Source organism: Netta rufina (assembly GCF_964035555.1).
Source record: "Netta rufina genome assembly, chromosome: 5".
NCBI classification, from domain to species: domain Eukaryota; kingdom Metazoa; phylum Chordata; class Aves; order Anseriformes; family Anatidae; genus Netta; species Netta rufina.
In genome coordinates this window covers 5,140,405-5,156,400 of record NC_140128.1, presented here as the reverse complement: position 1 = coordinate 5,156,400, position 15,996 = coordinate 5,140,405, and the positions used below count along the sequence as shown (strand labels likewise).

The 15,996-nt window shown below is 43.6% G+C and overlaps 1 protein-coding gene across 2 annotated transcripts in view; it reads left to right on the top strand.

Moving 5' to 3' along the window:
- Positions 1 to 3,461: 3,461 nt before the first annotated feature.
- PLEKHA7 (pleckstrin homology domain containing A7) overlaps positions 3,462 to 15,996 on the top strand; it is a gene marked incomplete at its 5' end in the record, with an annotated part of 133,843 nt that continues 121,308 nt past the window's right edge. For both annotated transcript variants that reach the window (XM_084286891.1, XM_084286892.1), the window contains 3 exons: positions 3,462 to 3,544; positions 3,687 to 3,763; positions 3,897 to 3,954. In XM_084286891.1, coding sequence (XP_084143017.1) covers positions 3,462 to 3,544; positions 3,687 to 3,763; positions 3,897 to 3,954 — 218 coding nt within the window. The remainder of the gene's footprint in view (positions 3,545 to 3,686; positions 3,764 to 3,896; positions 3,955 to 15,996) is intronic.

The window sequence follows — 15,996 nt, the reverse complement described above, 5'->3', positions numbered from 1 at the left end:
ATAAACAAACTGTCAGCATGCTTGATCTTTTTCTTTATGGTATTCTGTAGTCATATGGCATGGCATGGGTTCTAACTTTGCATGACCTTTTTTGATTTTTCGGGTTATTGAAGAGCCCCTTTGATATCACTACTATTTTTATTCTGCACTGAGATACCAACATTAGGTAATCAGTGGCAAACGTTCTCCTTTTTTCTTTATAATTCTTTTTGAAGAGACCCTACCAGCAAGTGCCTTTAAGTGTTTAAAGCCTACCATTTCTGTGGATTCCAACTTGTAATAATCAGGGACCTCAGCATGTTTCCTTGAGCTGCCTAGAGATAGGCAAAGCTGGTATTCTTATTGTGCTATTTTTGGGATCATTAATGCTGTTATCAGGGATGACTTTCCCGTGCCGTTTAAACAGTGAAGTTGTTTTCCTTAATTTGAATGAACAAACCTGATCTGTTCCTTAGTGAAGTTCCTCCATCAGCTGACACAGTGTTGCAATGTTGGCAAAACAGTATCAGCAATGTTTCTGGAGTACGGGTTTGCCTAATTCCTCCAAGATCTTTCACATTTTCCCTATTGTCTGATTAACATATTCTTCTACCTGTAAGAATTTAGGTTTTGATTTCTGGTCTCTTAAGCAATCGTCACCTCTGGATGGAAATCTGACTGCACAATCTTGAAGAACAATTCAGTTGCACACCCTATATTTGAGTGTAATGAGAAAAAGAATTGGGCATGCTGCTCCAAAATGGTCTTCCAAACTAATCTTTATCACTACGTAACTTATTGTCATTTTAATTCTCAGCTGTTCTGAGCAGAGCTGGCAAATCATGCTAAAAGGCATGTTATACATTTTACAACACGGGTTGTGAGCTTTCTTAATCAGAATTCATTAATTTGAATTCATTACTTCTCAAATGCTCTGCTTCTGTCTGGCCTCTCACCTTTCAGAGGTTGTCTTTGTCCTTTAGAAAATGTTCAGACCATGAAAAAGTCTGAAAAAGCCATAACTAGAAGGTTTTTCTATGTATTTTAGCTCACTTCAGTTTTCCCAAAACAGCAGCAGCTCTTGACCTCTAAGACCATTCAATTATGCTCAATTTTTAGAAAAAATAGAAAATAGATCATTAGAGTACACAGCCAACTGTGTGAAATCCAGCTGTGATTCTGTAACCTCCTAGACACTGGATCTAACTGTGACTGATGGAAATCATACTTCCAGATTTTTTTTTGTTGGAGATTCTTGCAAAGCATTTCCAGTGTTATTTCTAGATTTGTCTGTATATTTCGTTGAGAAGTTATATGAAGGGTTGAAAAAGCACAGGAAAATATGCTGACCTCAGTGGGACAGGGGAAATAATATAGAACTGGGAAAACAAAACAAAACAAAACAGAAATGAGAGTGAGATATTGGTGATCAGTAAAGGTGGATTGTAAAGCAAAGGGCTGAAAAGAAAGGAAAAGAATGCTCATATTTGGTTGTTTGATTTTATCCTGGAAGTAGCAAAGTGTAGATAAAGATTTTGGTGTACCTTTTTTAAATATATTACTGTCCTCCCTAGGCAAAAGAAACTTAACAAAAACTATCCGAGAAAGCGTTTCTTAGGATGCAGACAGAACAAATAACCTAGTAATGCGTTCAGATGGAGCTGCCAAATGTGGGTTCAAACCCACAGTATTTGGGGACATGAACTCCTTTGGTTATCTGGTTATCAACAAAGGGAACCTAGAAACTTAACTTTTATTAGACTCTAGATCTTGTTGAATTGCACATTTCATTCCCATTACCTGAGTTCCTGATACTGTGGCCTGAAACTCCTGATTTAACTCTGAATAACTTATTCCAGACAGTTCCCTACAAGAGCAATAAATGATATGTAAAAGAAAATAAAAATGGCTGAGGTCAGCCAGGGACAACTGAAACTAGAGCTTTAGCACCAGCTATAAACAGGAAAAACAGTCAAAAAAAAATAATCAGATGAATTTGATAAACTTATTAATGAATGATGGAGGCATTCTTTCTCCACTGCTCTAAGTCATAAACCTGTCTCCTGATGATGAACCCAACGCAAGTTAGCTTGCGAACTTTTATAAATTTAGATTGTTTTCATCTTGATCTTAATTTTAGAATAGAGCTCTGCATGTTACTACAATAGAACACAGCTTTTAGATACTGCATTTATCTGAAATTAACTGAGGTATGTATTCTAATGCTGCAGGCACTATGATAGATCAGATTTGGTAATATGACAAGATTTGGTAATATGACAAGGGTCACAAATTGATAAAAGGGAGCTTTGCACTTGATGCAAAGAAAGAATCTGCTAAATTCAACGTTGGCCCTGCATAAATTGGACTCTTCCATTGTCAGCACTGAGGGGAATCAACGAAATCAGAGCTGGGTTCAAAGCAACCAAAAGGAGGCGATTCTGCATACACACTTCAGGTGAGGTGAGCATCGGGAAGAGTTTGCCACTGGCTGTTTTGGATGTGGGCTCTAGGGCAGTCCGGACACATTCAGAGAAGAGATCCATTTGGCCAAAGGGTGGTGGAACTACCTGCTAACTTTAATGAGTTCACACAGCTGGCAGAGAATGAAATACTTGCTCCATGGCATCAGGATACATTAATCTCTCCAGAGCAGGAGATTCTTATCTCTTCTGTGCAGATTTCGCGTGTAATGGCGCTAAGCAGCTAGTGTTTGATTTACTGTGTAATTTCATGAGAACCCAACTTACCGCAGGTACTTGGTGATGTGATAATTCACTTCTAGTATCACCAGCACGTCTCATCAATCCAAGTTGATGGGGCTTCAAGGAAAAGCAGCACAGAAGTTTTAGTTTTGGAAGCTGTGATCAAGACTGTGGCGGGGTAAGGGGCCAGAAGTCATCCTCTGCTGCTTTGTGATCAGGCAGGAGCAGTGGGAATTCTGTCAATGGTTGGAAGACGGAAAAATTGAGAAAGAACTAGATGATAGCGTAACGTCAAGGAAGTGATTAGGACAGCGTAATGTCTGTAGAGGTTAGGAACCGTTCAGCGGCTGTGAAACCCCGCTGGATTGCCACAAAATCCCCACCAAACCCGCGAGGCGGGGCGCAGCCCCCCCTCCCTGCATCGCTGCCGCTTTCCACACCTCCCGATAGCGCCTTTTGGCTCTGTAGGAGCCGAAAAAGCTCCTGCGCGTTGCTTAAACCAGCACTTTGCCCTTGCTCCTTGACACCTCACCCGGCTTCCCCCTCACAGCCGCCGGGCGCGGCGCTGACCGCCGCCACCTCCCCAGCCACCTGCGCACCTCTCCCTGCCTCCCCTCACGCCTCCCAGGCGCTCCCCTCAGCCCTTCATCCCCTCAGGGTGGCCCTCCTCCTCCTCCTGCTGTTGCTGACCGGGCCGGGCCGTGCCTGCGGGGGCGCTGCCGGGCGCTGCTCGTCCCGCACCCCCTCCTCTCCCCTCCTCCCGGCCGGCCGGCGAAGATGGCGGCGGCGGTGGGGCGGGAGGCGCTGCCCCAGCACTGGTCCTACGGCGTCTGCAGGGACGGCCGCGTCTTCTTCATCGAGTGAGGGGGCGGCGGCGGCGGGAGGGAGGGACAGGGACGGGGATGGGGACGGGGATGGGGACGGGGAGAAGGCGGGGAGGGGCAGCCCGCTGCTAACAGGTGCGTCTTGTCCGCTTCTCCCCCCCCTTTCCCTTCTCCGCAGCGACCTGACCCGCAGCACCACCTGGCTGCACCCGCGCACCGGGGAGCCCGTCAACTCCGGCCACATGATCCGCTCAGGTGGGTCCTTCCTTCCTCCTCCTCCTCCTCCTCCTCTTTTGCTTCCCCCTCCGAGGAGCCCAGCCCTCACCCCTCTTCCTTTTTTTTAATTTTATTTATTTATTTATTTATTTTCTCTCGCTGCCTCCCGCAGACCTGCCCCGCGGCTGGGAGGAGGGCTTCTCGGAGGAGGGCGCCAGCTACTTCATCGAGTGAGTGAGCGGAGCGGGGCGCGACCCTCCCCACCCCACCCCATCGCATCCACCCCATAACGTCCCAGCCCAGCCCAACTCAACCCGTCCCGACCCGGGGGGCTCTCCTCACCCCTCAGGGGGCGACCCGAGCCCGGCACTGAGCGGCAACAGGTTGGGGGTGTGTGTGTGTCCCACCCCCCTACTGCCCACCCGGGGCTTTGTTTGCTGCTGTGGGTGCTGAAGGCTGAGATCTGCTGTAGGAAACGGGGTGCTCCAGGGAGCCTCCTTGGGAAAGGCAAACACGACCTTACAAGTGTGTGTGCTGAGGTGAAAGTCGGGGTTTCGGTCAAGTTGAAGTAAAACGTGGAGGCGCTGTGGGGAAGTGGGTGCGCGGCACCTGCGGTGCCTCAGCGTCTCCCTTGGGAAGGCTAAAAGGGAGAGGAGCTGCAGGAAACTGGCCTGAAAATGCTCGGAGAGCCTTGCTGCTTCGGTAAGCCAGGCCACCCGTGTGGCAGAGGTTTGGTTGTGATAAACCAGAGCGTGCCCCGAAAGCTGTGACAAACCCGTGGCTTACAGCGAAGGTCAAACTTTGAAACCGCCCTGTGCCGGGAGCAGGAGGGATTGGCCGAGCAAGAGCACCTGGAATACCTCCAGTGTTGGGATGTTTGTCAAACACCAGCCCGGGGGATCCAAAAACACTCATCCACGAAGCAGGAAAGCGCCGGGCAGCGCCTGTGTGGTTGCCCCGAGGAGCCCTCAGGGTGCCAGGTGGTTAGGTTTGCCCTCAGCTTGTGCATGTGAGATAGCAGCACGGCACCGGGGCGGCCGCTCTTACCCTGCAGGCAATGCCTGGTGCCTCGAAAGCAACGAATTAAAAGTCCTCCTGGTCCCACAGGTGGCCGGTGGAACCCTAAATCATGGTACCTGTCCAGGCTGTCAGTGCAGCGTAAATACGTCCTTCACTCAAATACAGAAGCACCAGCTCCTGCTTCTCAGGAATATGCCCATTTGTGTCTCTGTCCCGTCCAAAAGTTTACTCAGGCAATTTTTAGATCGGCTTATGGTTCCTTTTCCCAGCTGCTCGGTTTGGAAGAGTGTTCTTGTATCTTGTTTGTCAGGCAATTACAAAACTTTTAATTTCAGATCCATTAAATTATGCTCACGTGCAGTCGTTGTCGTAGCTTGCGCTAATAGCATTCTTTAGCTTGAGTAGGAATCGCTGCGGGTAATGAAATAGGGAAAGGAGCGTGTATTTTAGAGATAAATGAAAGTTGAAGTTGGTCCTCTTCAGTCAAGAAAATGTTTTGTGAGGGGCAGCAGCAATTTTTGGCAGAAATGAGTGCATCGCTGCTATTTCAGACCAACGATTCACCTGATGCAGTATCCTTGTCAGCAGTGATACTTCCCCCAGGGCAGCTCCAGCCTCTCTGTTTCCATCTCAGAGTGGAATTTCTCTGGAGTTTTTTTTTTTTACATGGACGTGTTGAGCTCCTCTTTTGCTTGTGTAAGCATCAGCATCCTTATACAGGGATTTCCACAGTTCATTGCTCTGTGCGTTCCTACTACGTTGCTTCCAGGTGATGAGTTCTCAGCTTACAGAAAAGGTTACTGGTCCCTAAACGCATGATTTCACATCATGCTATTATCCCATTTACTGGCATTCCAGTCCACAAAATCCACGGGCTCTTCTTTATCCAGTTCTCTGTACCCTGATAGTTTGCAGCTTGGTGTCATCCACAGACATTTCATGAGCACGTACTTAACTCTCACTCCTTGATTACTAATTAAATGAATGGGGCTAGGAGGAGTGCTACAAGTAACCACTCTCTCCTGTGACAGTTTCCACTTCGGTGCAACTTGTTGTAACTTGCTCCTTGATCAATTTCTGTATGTATCTTTTAAGTCTGATTCCTGTTTTGAACAATTTCCTGTGGGGCATGTTGCTAAACGTTTAAATACACGTAGGCTAACTTCACTTCCATAACTTATTTCTGGTGCATCAGCAGTCAAAATGCCAGACAAACTGTCTTTCATTTTAAAAATCAACAATTTCTGCGTCCATTTACTTCCATGTGTTTATGCTTTCCTTCAGTACTCTGGACAGTCTCAAAACATCACGCAGTAAAACAAAGGCTTATAATTATAAGCTGGTCAAGTTTAATGAAACCAGTTAAGCTGCTTCTCCCCTTTCCCCATGCTGGGAGCTCTGAAATTTCCAGAACTCCACTTCTGATGGGTAGGAGCTTTCTGAATCGATGTGTTCTGGTTTATAATCTGTTTTGTGTTTGTTTTGTGCCAGTGCTGTTTGATAGTTTAGCAGCTGTCCTGTACGTTGGGGTGGGGGAAAGGGGGCTGTTTTCCCTTTGGTTATTTATAGAAGATGTTTGTATGAAACTGCATGCCTTCTTAGCCTTGTTTTGCTCATCTAAGCCAGCCAGGTTCTTTGTCCAGTCCCCTAAAAAGGGCTCTCCGTCTGGTGAATTAGCTGTGGTCCTTCTCTTGCGGTATGAAGTCATCCTTGCTGCATGTGCGTGAGCTGAGCTGTATACTGGCATGAGCTTTTGTGAGTCTCAAACAACAAAAGTGCTTTCTTGGCTTTACAAATTTCTCAGCTTTCTGTGTTTGAGCCTGCTTGCCTTTTCGGGGCAGACACCCACACTGACAGCACATGTGAATGCTGCCAACTGACTGATACATCTAGAGCCTTCCTTTCCTTTGCTGCTTTTACTTTTAGGACTGTAATTCCTGTTGGGAAGTCATGTATGAAGCTTCATGCTAGTTCTTCCCGGTGCTGCACGTCCAGGTCTTCCTGAATGACTGTACTGAGTGTTTTCCAGGTTTTCTTGATAGTGGCAAGCCCTGTCGGGGTAGTCCTGCCTTCTATACTGGAATCACTAAATCATCAAATAAATGACGTATACACTGATCTTTCTGAATCTCCACGTGGTAGTTTCAGTAAAATCACACTTTTGCAGTTTATTTGCAACTTTTACAGCTCGCCCTAAGGAGAAAATGGGATAACTTTATGCAGCTTTGTGTGTCTTTCTGTAGACATCACCTCAATGTCTTTGCTAATCAAATAGTCACGGCATGCTCAGCTCTGCTCAGTACAGGTACCTGTTATGAAAGTTTGCAATTTTGTCACCTTTGCCTGAACTGTGAGACTTTTTTTTTTGTCTGCATGACTTATTTCCTCTTTCCTTTGGATGGCAAGAATGTATGAAAAACAACAATTTAGCTTTTTTTTTTTTTTTTAATTTTATTTTTAACCCCAGAAACGGAGTATTCAATTTGCTTGGCCTGCATTACTTTTTCACCTCTCTCTTCGTCCTGTTTTGTTTTCTCTGCTGATGTTTCTGAAATATGTTGTGCGTGTTGGGCAACTGCTTTACGCCGGAGTTGCTCCAGAAAGAACATTGCTGAATGTAAACGGGATTGAATGACGATTTACAACCCTTGCTAGGGTTGTTTCAGGTAGCTGGGTTGCTGATGTGAAGCACGGCCAGCAGATGCTTTTGGGGAAGGAGTTGTGACGTGCAGGGAAAAATATAGGTGATAGAAACGCAGCACATGGATGCATTATAGTTCAAGCTTTTGTTTCAATTTGCTTGTTGTCTTTTTCTGATCACCCAAAAGACTTCGGGAAGTTGAGAAGCACTGAAAATCTAGAATCCCTTTTTGTTGCTTTCTTACAGTTTTGAAAGATTGAGATGTCTACGGAAGTAACAGGATCTGTTCTGCCACTGTTAATAGCTAGCAGACTTGTATTAAAATATGTTTAAAAAGCACACTGCGAGCTGTGGAGGTTGTTCTAGGATGCTAAAATAATGCTGCGTGTCACAAAGGTAATACTGCATTCAAAGTGTAGCTTGAAGTTAGGCACAAGCACGTGGAAATCAGCACTTAAATAGCCGAAGTTAGCCCTTTGACTGCTGAAACCAGCTTTGAGGTGTATCCAATTTGGGATCTTCCTCAGGTAGCAGTGGATGTACAAGAGACAAAAATTTTAAGGGCCATTGTTCATAGCAGCAGTCTGTAACTGTTCGCATAATGAGCCTTTTTTTTTTTTTTTTAAGCTTTTATCGTGTATAGGAAGGTACCTGGTATGTGGCTTCAAGCATTTGGACGTATTAAAAAGGGGAATTGGTGAGCACCCAGCTGAAGCCTGTGTTTGTAGCTGTGGTTCTGTTCTCCAAACGCATCCGTTCAGGTACCTCGTCACTGGAAACCGTCCCGCAGCCTGGGTTTGCTTCATGCGGGCTGTAGGTGATACCCAGGTGATGATTATTTAATCGGAGAAGGCGGGAGGGGAAGAGACCATCTGGAGGGAGTTCAGCCGTTGTGATTATCTGAGAAGATTGTTTTATAATCCCATTAATAAATGCACCCAACGTGTTTCTTTTGCCCTACAGAAGTTGATGTCTTCCCAGTTCCTAGCAGAATGTCACAGGCTGCTGCTTTTTAGGGCTGTCCAGGTGGGCTAAGGCGCTACTTACTGCACGGATGCCAGCTCTAAATGCGTTTGTTTGGTTTTTTCTTACCACTTTTCCTGTGGTGGCTATTGCTGTTGAAGTAGAAGGTCCTGGGGCACTTAACTCCTGTGCGGGAGGAGCAGTCACATCCCTCGTGGTGAGATCTCTGAAGCAGAAGATGTTCTTTGTGGTTTGTGGACCCGTGCTTGCATTAAAGGTTTCAATGAGCATGTAAGTACAGAGTGGTGTGAAGTCCACCTGCGAGGAGCTGGCCAGGGTGAAGCACCTCGCTCTGCCCTTGCTCTGCGTGGCCACTTTGAGTTGCGTGGAGCTCCTGGAGTGGACTGGGAATGCCGTAGCTGGGACCCCCTGCTCACTTACCCAACCAAAGCGTGAGTTGCCACCACCATTAGGGCATTGGAGGGTAGGCTCTGGCAAAGCGAAGGGGCTGTGCGTGTTCTGAAGTGTTGTGGAGAAGCTTTTGTGGAAGGAAAAGTCTGGTTCCACATCACCAGCCGAGGCTCTGGTTCGGATAACCCTTGGCAAGGAGTGTATGCAGCACTCTGTAGGTCACGAGCAGCTCCTAGAGCTCAGAGTCGCTCTTGAGGGGACTGGACCTCATCGGAGTAATTTGTATATGGGAGGAGAAACAGAGCATGAATTTACAAGTGGAAGAAAAAAGCTAGAACTGGGTTTTGCTGTGGAAGGTGAGGGTAGGAAAAGCTGTCCCATCCTGCAGCTCTGCAGGAGCAGAGACGGTCTTCAGCGGCCTCTGCTGGCTCACTGGCAGGGAAAACTTCCAGGTGAGGGTGGACCCGTGGTGGCTTTTTTGATATTTTTGTTTTGTGTTAAATTTATGATCGGAAAAGCGATCTGTTCGGACAGTGAGGCAAAAAAGACCTGTATAGAAAAGGAAATTGTATTGCTTGCAGCTGTTCCTCTGTATCCTGTTGTCCTTTGCTCTCCAGCTCCCAGCTTGATCGTGCAGCTAGTTTTATTGAACTGTCTTCTCCTGGGTGGGGAACAAGACAAAGGACTGCTGGACCTGCTGGGTGTTCCTGGGGGGGCAAGGAGTGTACGGGGGAGGCCCCAGGGTTTGTTTGTTTTTAAACAAGGCTGCACCAGGGCTGCCTGGCTGGGTTTGGCCAGCCCCGTTTGCCCTTCTTCCAAAAGCCACGCTCAATTGTGGGGAAAACTGAATGTTGGCTACCTGAGGACACCAGCAAGACCTCCTTTAAATGACATTTCCAGCATAATTCCCACTTAGCTGAGATGTTGTTTTGGTGTTGAGTGCTTCTGACAGGTAAAGTTCGTCTGGGAAGCAGAGGGATGTTCTTTTGTCCTGCTTGGGGTTATTTGACTGATGCGTTGTAGCTCGGAAAGCAGGTTAAGATTTGGCTCTCCAGAGCTGCTGGCATCCTCATTACTTGTGAAATCATTCTTCTAAAATCCCCGCCTATTTTGGCACGTGTTCAGCTCCTTTAGCACGAATCTGTCAAAACCAAACTTGAGTCATTCAGCCTGATTCCTGCAGCAGGATCCACTTCTGCACTTGCTGAGCCTGTGGGCACCTGAAGATGTGCATGTGTTTGAGGTAGGTTGCAGGGAGGCTTTCAGGGCTTCAGAAAGTCTCACTAAAACCTAAAGACTAAAAATAAACACAATTGTAACATGTAGGTTTAGCTTTAGCCTTAAAGAAAATGTTTTTGTCATCTTGTGCTACGTTTTAGACTGCTGTTAGAAGGGTGTAGTATGTCTGCTGCATCGGGCCAGGAAATAAGTGATCTATCCAATGCTTCTAATTTTGTTTAGTTACTCAGTTTGCCATCATCTCAAACATTTACATTTCATTGGTACAGACTACGTGTACTGCTTTAGCACTGTTGTGCTGCATCCCCGTGAGGACCAGCTGGAGTAATGTCGTGTCAGGTGTACTTCCCATCGCGCCTGATGCTCTCCAATATGACTCCACGTTCAAATTCACTGCTAAATCTAATTTGCTTTGACGCTGCCTTCCAGATGTGCTTTTTAATTTCTTTTATGACCTTGGCTTGGATAATGATAAAAGATGGGGCTACAACCTCATTTTATTTGTAGCTTAATTGTCTTTTCCTGCAGCATTGTTCGACAGTTCTAAACCTTCTGCTTTGAGACGTTGTCCTGAGAAGCAAATTTCTAATTAAAGAAGTTAGAAACCAAAAAGAATCTGGTTAAGCTCCCAACCCTTCTTTTTTTGGGTGTCTGCCACGTGGTACTTGGCAAGAACATCACTGACTTGCCTAGACAGGTGCAAAAGCTTGTTGCCAGTAGGTAGTAGCTAGGTGCTTTTCTTCCTGAAGGTTTCTTCCTTTACGCCTTTGTTTTCCTTGTTGCCTATCTGTATCTGATGGATTTATCTGTAGCTTTAAAAAAAAAAATACAACCACAAATGCCAAAAAGTTTTGAATGAGTTTTGGATACACTGCTGAAACGAAGCCTTTGAGTAATACTAAATCATATTTACAGTGCTGTGTCAAGCCAAGACATTCATCATTACTCTGTATTCACTTCCTAGAGGCCAAATATCCTGACCTGAGAAGAGAGCACTGAGCACTCCCTAAACGTGCATCGGTGTTGCAACACGCAGGTGATTTACCAGCAGCTCTGTTTAGACCGGGACTGTCAAATATGACTAAGCAGCAAAGCTGCCCATAAGTTTCTGCTTTATTTTATCAGAAAAAAATGTAGGGCTACCGGCTTTTTGCAAGCCGCATATTTCTTTCAAAGCGTCATGGTTTCACAGCAGTCTCCAAACCGGCCAAATGCTTGAGCAGGAACTTGCTTTTCACTGCAGTGTTTCTCTGCCCTTTTTCTGGGTGGAAGGCTGACTCATTTTGGTGACTTCAGATGTTGGTGTTAGCATCACAGAGAGCACAGAAAAGCTGGAGGGACTGTCTGGTTGTTTATCAGCCTGCGTAGATCAGCAGTCAAAAGGCCAATGTATTATTATTACTATTTTTTTAATAGGTATCCTTAAAAGCTGCTTTTTTAAGGTGTTTTAGATGTGGGCTCTGTGGGTTAATTTCGTAGTGCTCAAGTTCAACGCCCACTTTGGATCAAAGGGAAGGAAAATGGGACTTATCCAAATACTTAGAATAAGAAATTTTCTATTTTATCAGTGCCTGCACTAACTGTAGTGATGAGCGTGGCTCCCTATATGTCATTTTCACCGACTGGGAAAGCAGCATTAATATTTTCTTCGTATTTTTCTGATTGGGAGTCGTAACATCGGCTGTTTGTATGGGGAGATTAGACTAACAAAATCTTGTCATAAAGAGTTGGTCCGCAGTGGATGTGGTGGTTCAAAATCTTGTTGAATTGCCTACACTGAATTAAAATTAAAAGCTGCAAAATAGCAAAACCCACTTTTATTAGCTGACAGTTCCCAGTTAGTTGGTGCTTATTGTTGCCGTGTCAGAATATCAGCCCTTGTAAACATCACTGATTTTTTTAACTGTTCTTAAGTATTTTTTTTTATTTTGTAAAAAGAGTTTCTATTATCTATATTCCATTTTTATTTTTATTTTTATTTTTTTTTTTGCTTGTTTTCCAGTTAAACTGTTCTTCCAGTTAGGACAATGGTCTTGTCAAGTGGCTTAGGACAAAGTCTTGTTTGCCTTCCTTGCAAATCTTTGGAAGATGAAGCTCTTTAAGTGCTACTTCTGTGCTTTTCTTTTTTATCACGGGAGTCCTTGAATATCTGAAACTTTTTCAGGGAGTGATGAGACTTATTCCTTCAGCACTGTGCATCTTGTCTCAGTGTTTAGCTTTGAGTAGCCTGATCCCCTTCCTTTTGCTGGTCCAGTTAGTTGTGGAGTGAGTCTCAATTCAAGTTCATTTATATAATATATATATATAATTTTTTTTTTTTTTTTAAAGACCAGTGACTTATTTTTACTTGTCTCATGTGAAATCACCCTATGAAACTATTTTAATAAATAGATTACAGGCATCAACTCAGGCTTTGATGCATTTGTTTGCCAGTGTACTCGGTTCTCAGTTAAAATTAAGTGGTTCATCTTTACTCATCAAGTGTTAGTATCAAATATTTACTCTTTAGGGTCTCTACCTTGTTTGTTTTGCTCTTACAGCTGAGCTGAGTGGGGGAAAGAAAAGTGAATTACTGAGCTGTCTGGCAGTGCTGTGTGACGAAGCCAGTACTCGTGTTTTTGACCATCACGTTTGTGTCATGTTCTTTAAAGTGGCTTCAGGGGAAAAAAAAAGACAAAACAGCCATCACCTAAGCAACTTTCTGCAACTTCTGCTGCATCAGTATTGCTTGTAAGGAATCCCAGTGGTTTATTGTTTCTGTAGATGCAGCAGGCAGCTCTTGTGCTTGGCATGCTCGTCGTTTCACTGGTCAAATCTGTGGTTCTGGTAGCTCGAGAACAAATTCTTGCCTGGTGGACAGGATGCAAAATGTAATGATGTGAGAGGGTTGGAAAGCTTTCTGTTGTAATAGTTGCAAATAACCAGTTCTATGGTATTGATAAATAAAGAGGGCTGAAGAGAGAAACCATGGGGGAAGTTGAAGTTTCTTTATGAGAATAACATGACTTTTCTGTTCCCTCACAACAAAAGCAGCAGTCACAGGGAAAGGATCTACAGATGCCAACAGGAGTCCAATTTTTACAGCTCGTCTTCCTTGACAGACCTAATTAGGGAACTGCAGTTAGCACTTTAAGGGGTGTCTGATTACCAGCGTGCTCCTCCTGTGGCTCTGTGGTAGGAAGACAGCAGAAGTTCAAGAAGAAGGTGACGTAGAAGTTGAATTAAGCGCTGCCTGAAACCTTTTTTTTTTTTTTTTAAAAAAAAAGCAGATGCAGATTGTGTTTTTAAGTGATGTAAGGAATAAAGCAACAAGACTTTTTGAATTATTAATGTACAGAAGAGAATTTTGTTTGTGTAGGGAGATGAGAAGGCTTGGAGATTTGTTGAGGCTGTCACACAGCTCTTTCCAGAGTGGTTTCTGTAACTGTGATGAGGTACGTTGTAAATAAGCCTATTACATTTTTTATGTGGGCGTAGGAAAAAATACACTTTTATTGTTAATGGCCTGTTAGCGAGTATTATGTTTGTTTCCTGTAGAAAGAAAATTTCAGATGGCTTATTCTTGATGAGTTTTGAAGATTTACGTGATTAGAAGCACAATAGGAAGCTCTATTAATGGGCTGAATAAACTGTGATGACTCCAAAACTGGGCAATGCAGACAGTCAGATTAGGAATAAAGTTCAATGTGGACAGTTTTTTTTTTTTTAAAGTTAATGCTAAATTAACCTTTTGTCATTTCATCTCACCTTTAGGAGTTGTGGTACTGATAACGAACATGTTTTCCACCTGTTATCAGGTCTGCTTAATGGTTTTGGGTGAAACCAATTGAGAGGAACATGCTGAGAATGCTGTTCTCAGGGAATTTCAGCATTTTGTAAAACACATAGGTGAAAAGATAAAACAAGGACAATTTTATGCTTGATTAATTTAGCCGAGTTCTTCAGTATTCTGTCACAAGGTTTCTTGGTTCTGCAGATACGTAGAAATCTGCCAACCTCTGCAAATATATCAAAACTTACACTTCTGTTGTATTACTTATTTTGGTGTTTTGTTCACTCAGCTCAGCAGCTTCCATGCCAATTAACTTGACGTCCCATTTATTTGGGCTGCTGAAGTTTGCAGCGAAAATGCTAAATTGGTGTACGAGGCTTGTTTACCAGGGAGGTGACTGGAATTTGGAGGAAGGTAGAAATTCGGAGTGCCAAGCTGTGAAGAGTGCCCACATGAAGATTTAGAGTAGAACAGCAGTGTTAAAAAAAAAAAAAAAAAAAAAGCCTTTGTGTTGCCAGCTGGTTTGAAGGTAGTCAACCTGTTCTTCCAAAGTTTTGGGGTCGAGCCCTATTCAAAAGGTATGAAATAAATGGTTAGGAAAGACCTGGACCTGCCATGTAGGAATGGATTTGTGTACAAGCAACCAACCTGCCTGGAAGCTTTTAACTTCTTGTGAGGTAGACAAAAACAGTTTCTGTCTAATAATCAAAGAAACTTCTTTTTTGTGCAAAGTGGGATCTAACATGGAGCATTAGTTGCAACTTCTGACTTCAGAAGTGAAATTACCTCCAGCTGTTAACCTTACCCTTCTTAACAACTGGAGTAGCTTTCTTTATTTGTAGTTGTTTGTGCGTCACGTTTTGGATTTTTCTGACTATAGTATAAGAAATCTTTCAGAGGTTATTTCATGCTGCACCTGTGTTTCCAGAAATGAATGTTTGGTGATCTGGAGTAGAGGCCCCAAAACAGCTTAAGTCATGGCAACAGATATGTGGGTCCCACTTGGATTTCATTTCTGAGTTGAGCTGAGATAAATCGTTTCTTATGGCTACGTTACAGAAATAGGCTTGGGAATTCCTTGATCGACTCTTCATGAGTGCCTCAGATCACGGTAAGCAGTAGATCTTGATGTCATGTTCTAATTTCAGGCTGCTTTTAATCTCAGTCTGTGAATTTGTTCTTCTGTTCCTACCTGGTAATAAATCGCAAAAAGAACAGGAGTGGAAGTGTTTTCCCGTAGTTTTTCTCAGCTTCTGCCATAGCTGTTGACTAAATTAGCTGAATAAAAAGAGGAAATATTTTCTCTGTGCCTGCCAGGAAACTAAAGCATTAAACAAACTTTGCAAAGTAGCACAGAGGTACAAGAATTATTTTATCACCACGTGTTATGGGCGAGTTAAATTAACTCATGAAAATGTGAAGTTTCTGATAGTGTAGGAAAGATTTGTGCAGTATTGTTGTGCTTAAGGAATCATAACTGCATACATTTTGGACAGCTCTTGATCACATCAGGCTCTTGAAAGCAAGCCTTTGCGCTTCGTTTGCTATTAGGGGAAAAAAAACCAACAACACAAAAACAACCAAACACAAACCCAGAATTTTAAATTCTGCATGTATGAAAACTAAAAATCATGTGACTTATTTTTTTCTTCATGTTATTCCATCTAAGATGGCAAATGCGTTTATAATGGCTTCCGTTCTTTAAGAAGGATGCAGAGCTCTGATCTTGGAAGATTTGAACAGTGAAATTATTTTCACTACCTAATCAGGTGCTGTTTAAATGTGGTTATGTTAAAATACATTTATGACGATGTACTTAACCTCCTCCTCATCCTTTAAAGAAAGTGTTCTTCAGAAAGCTCGAGCAGGTCAAAGACTCTAAGGCTTTGTGTAGTGAAAGCTTTTTTTGGATCTCATACTAGGAAAATCTGCAGAAAAGTGAGCGCTTGCCATCTTTGTAGAACAAGATCATCAAAAAACACTGCTTATTGAGACAAAAGGGTTTAAGGAAACGTTTGTGTTTTGGGTATTTTTCTTGATGCTGAGGAAAAAAAAAAAGATCCCAGAGCTTTGGTAAACCGTAGGAAGAATTCTGTCTGTCTTCTCTTTTTTCCTATTTCAGCTGTTAGAAGGTCAGTAAACTTCTAGCTTGTAGAGTTGTCCTGTAAATTTTCCTTTATTGTTTCAAGCGTGGTTCACCAACCTGATATTCACATAGACTTGGGC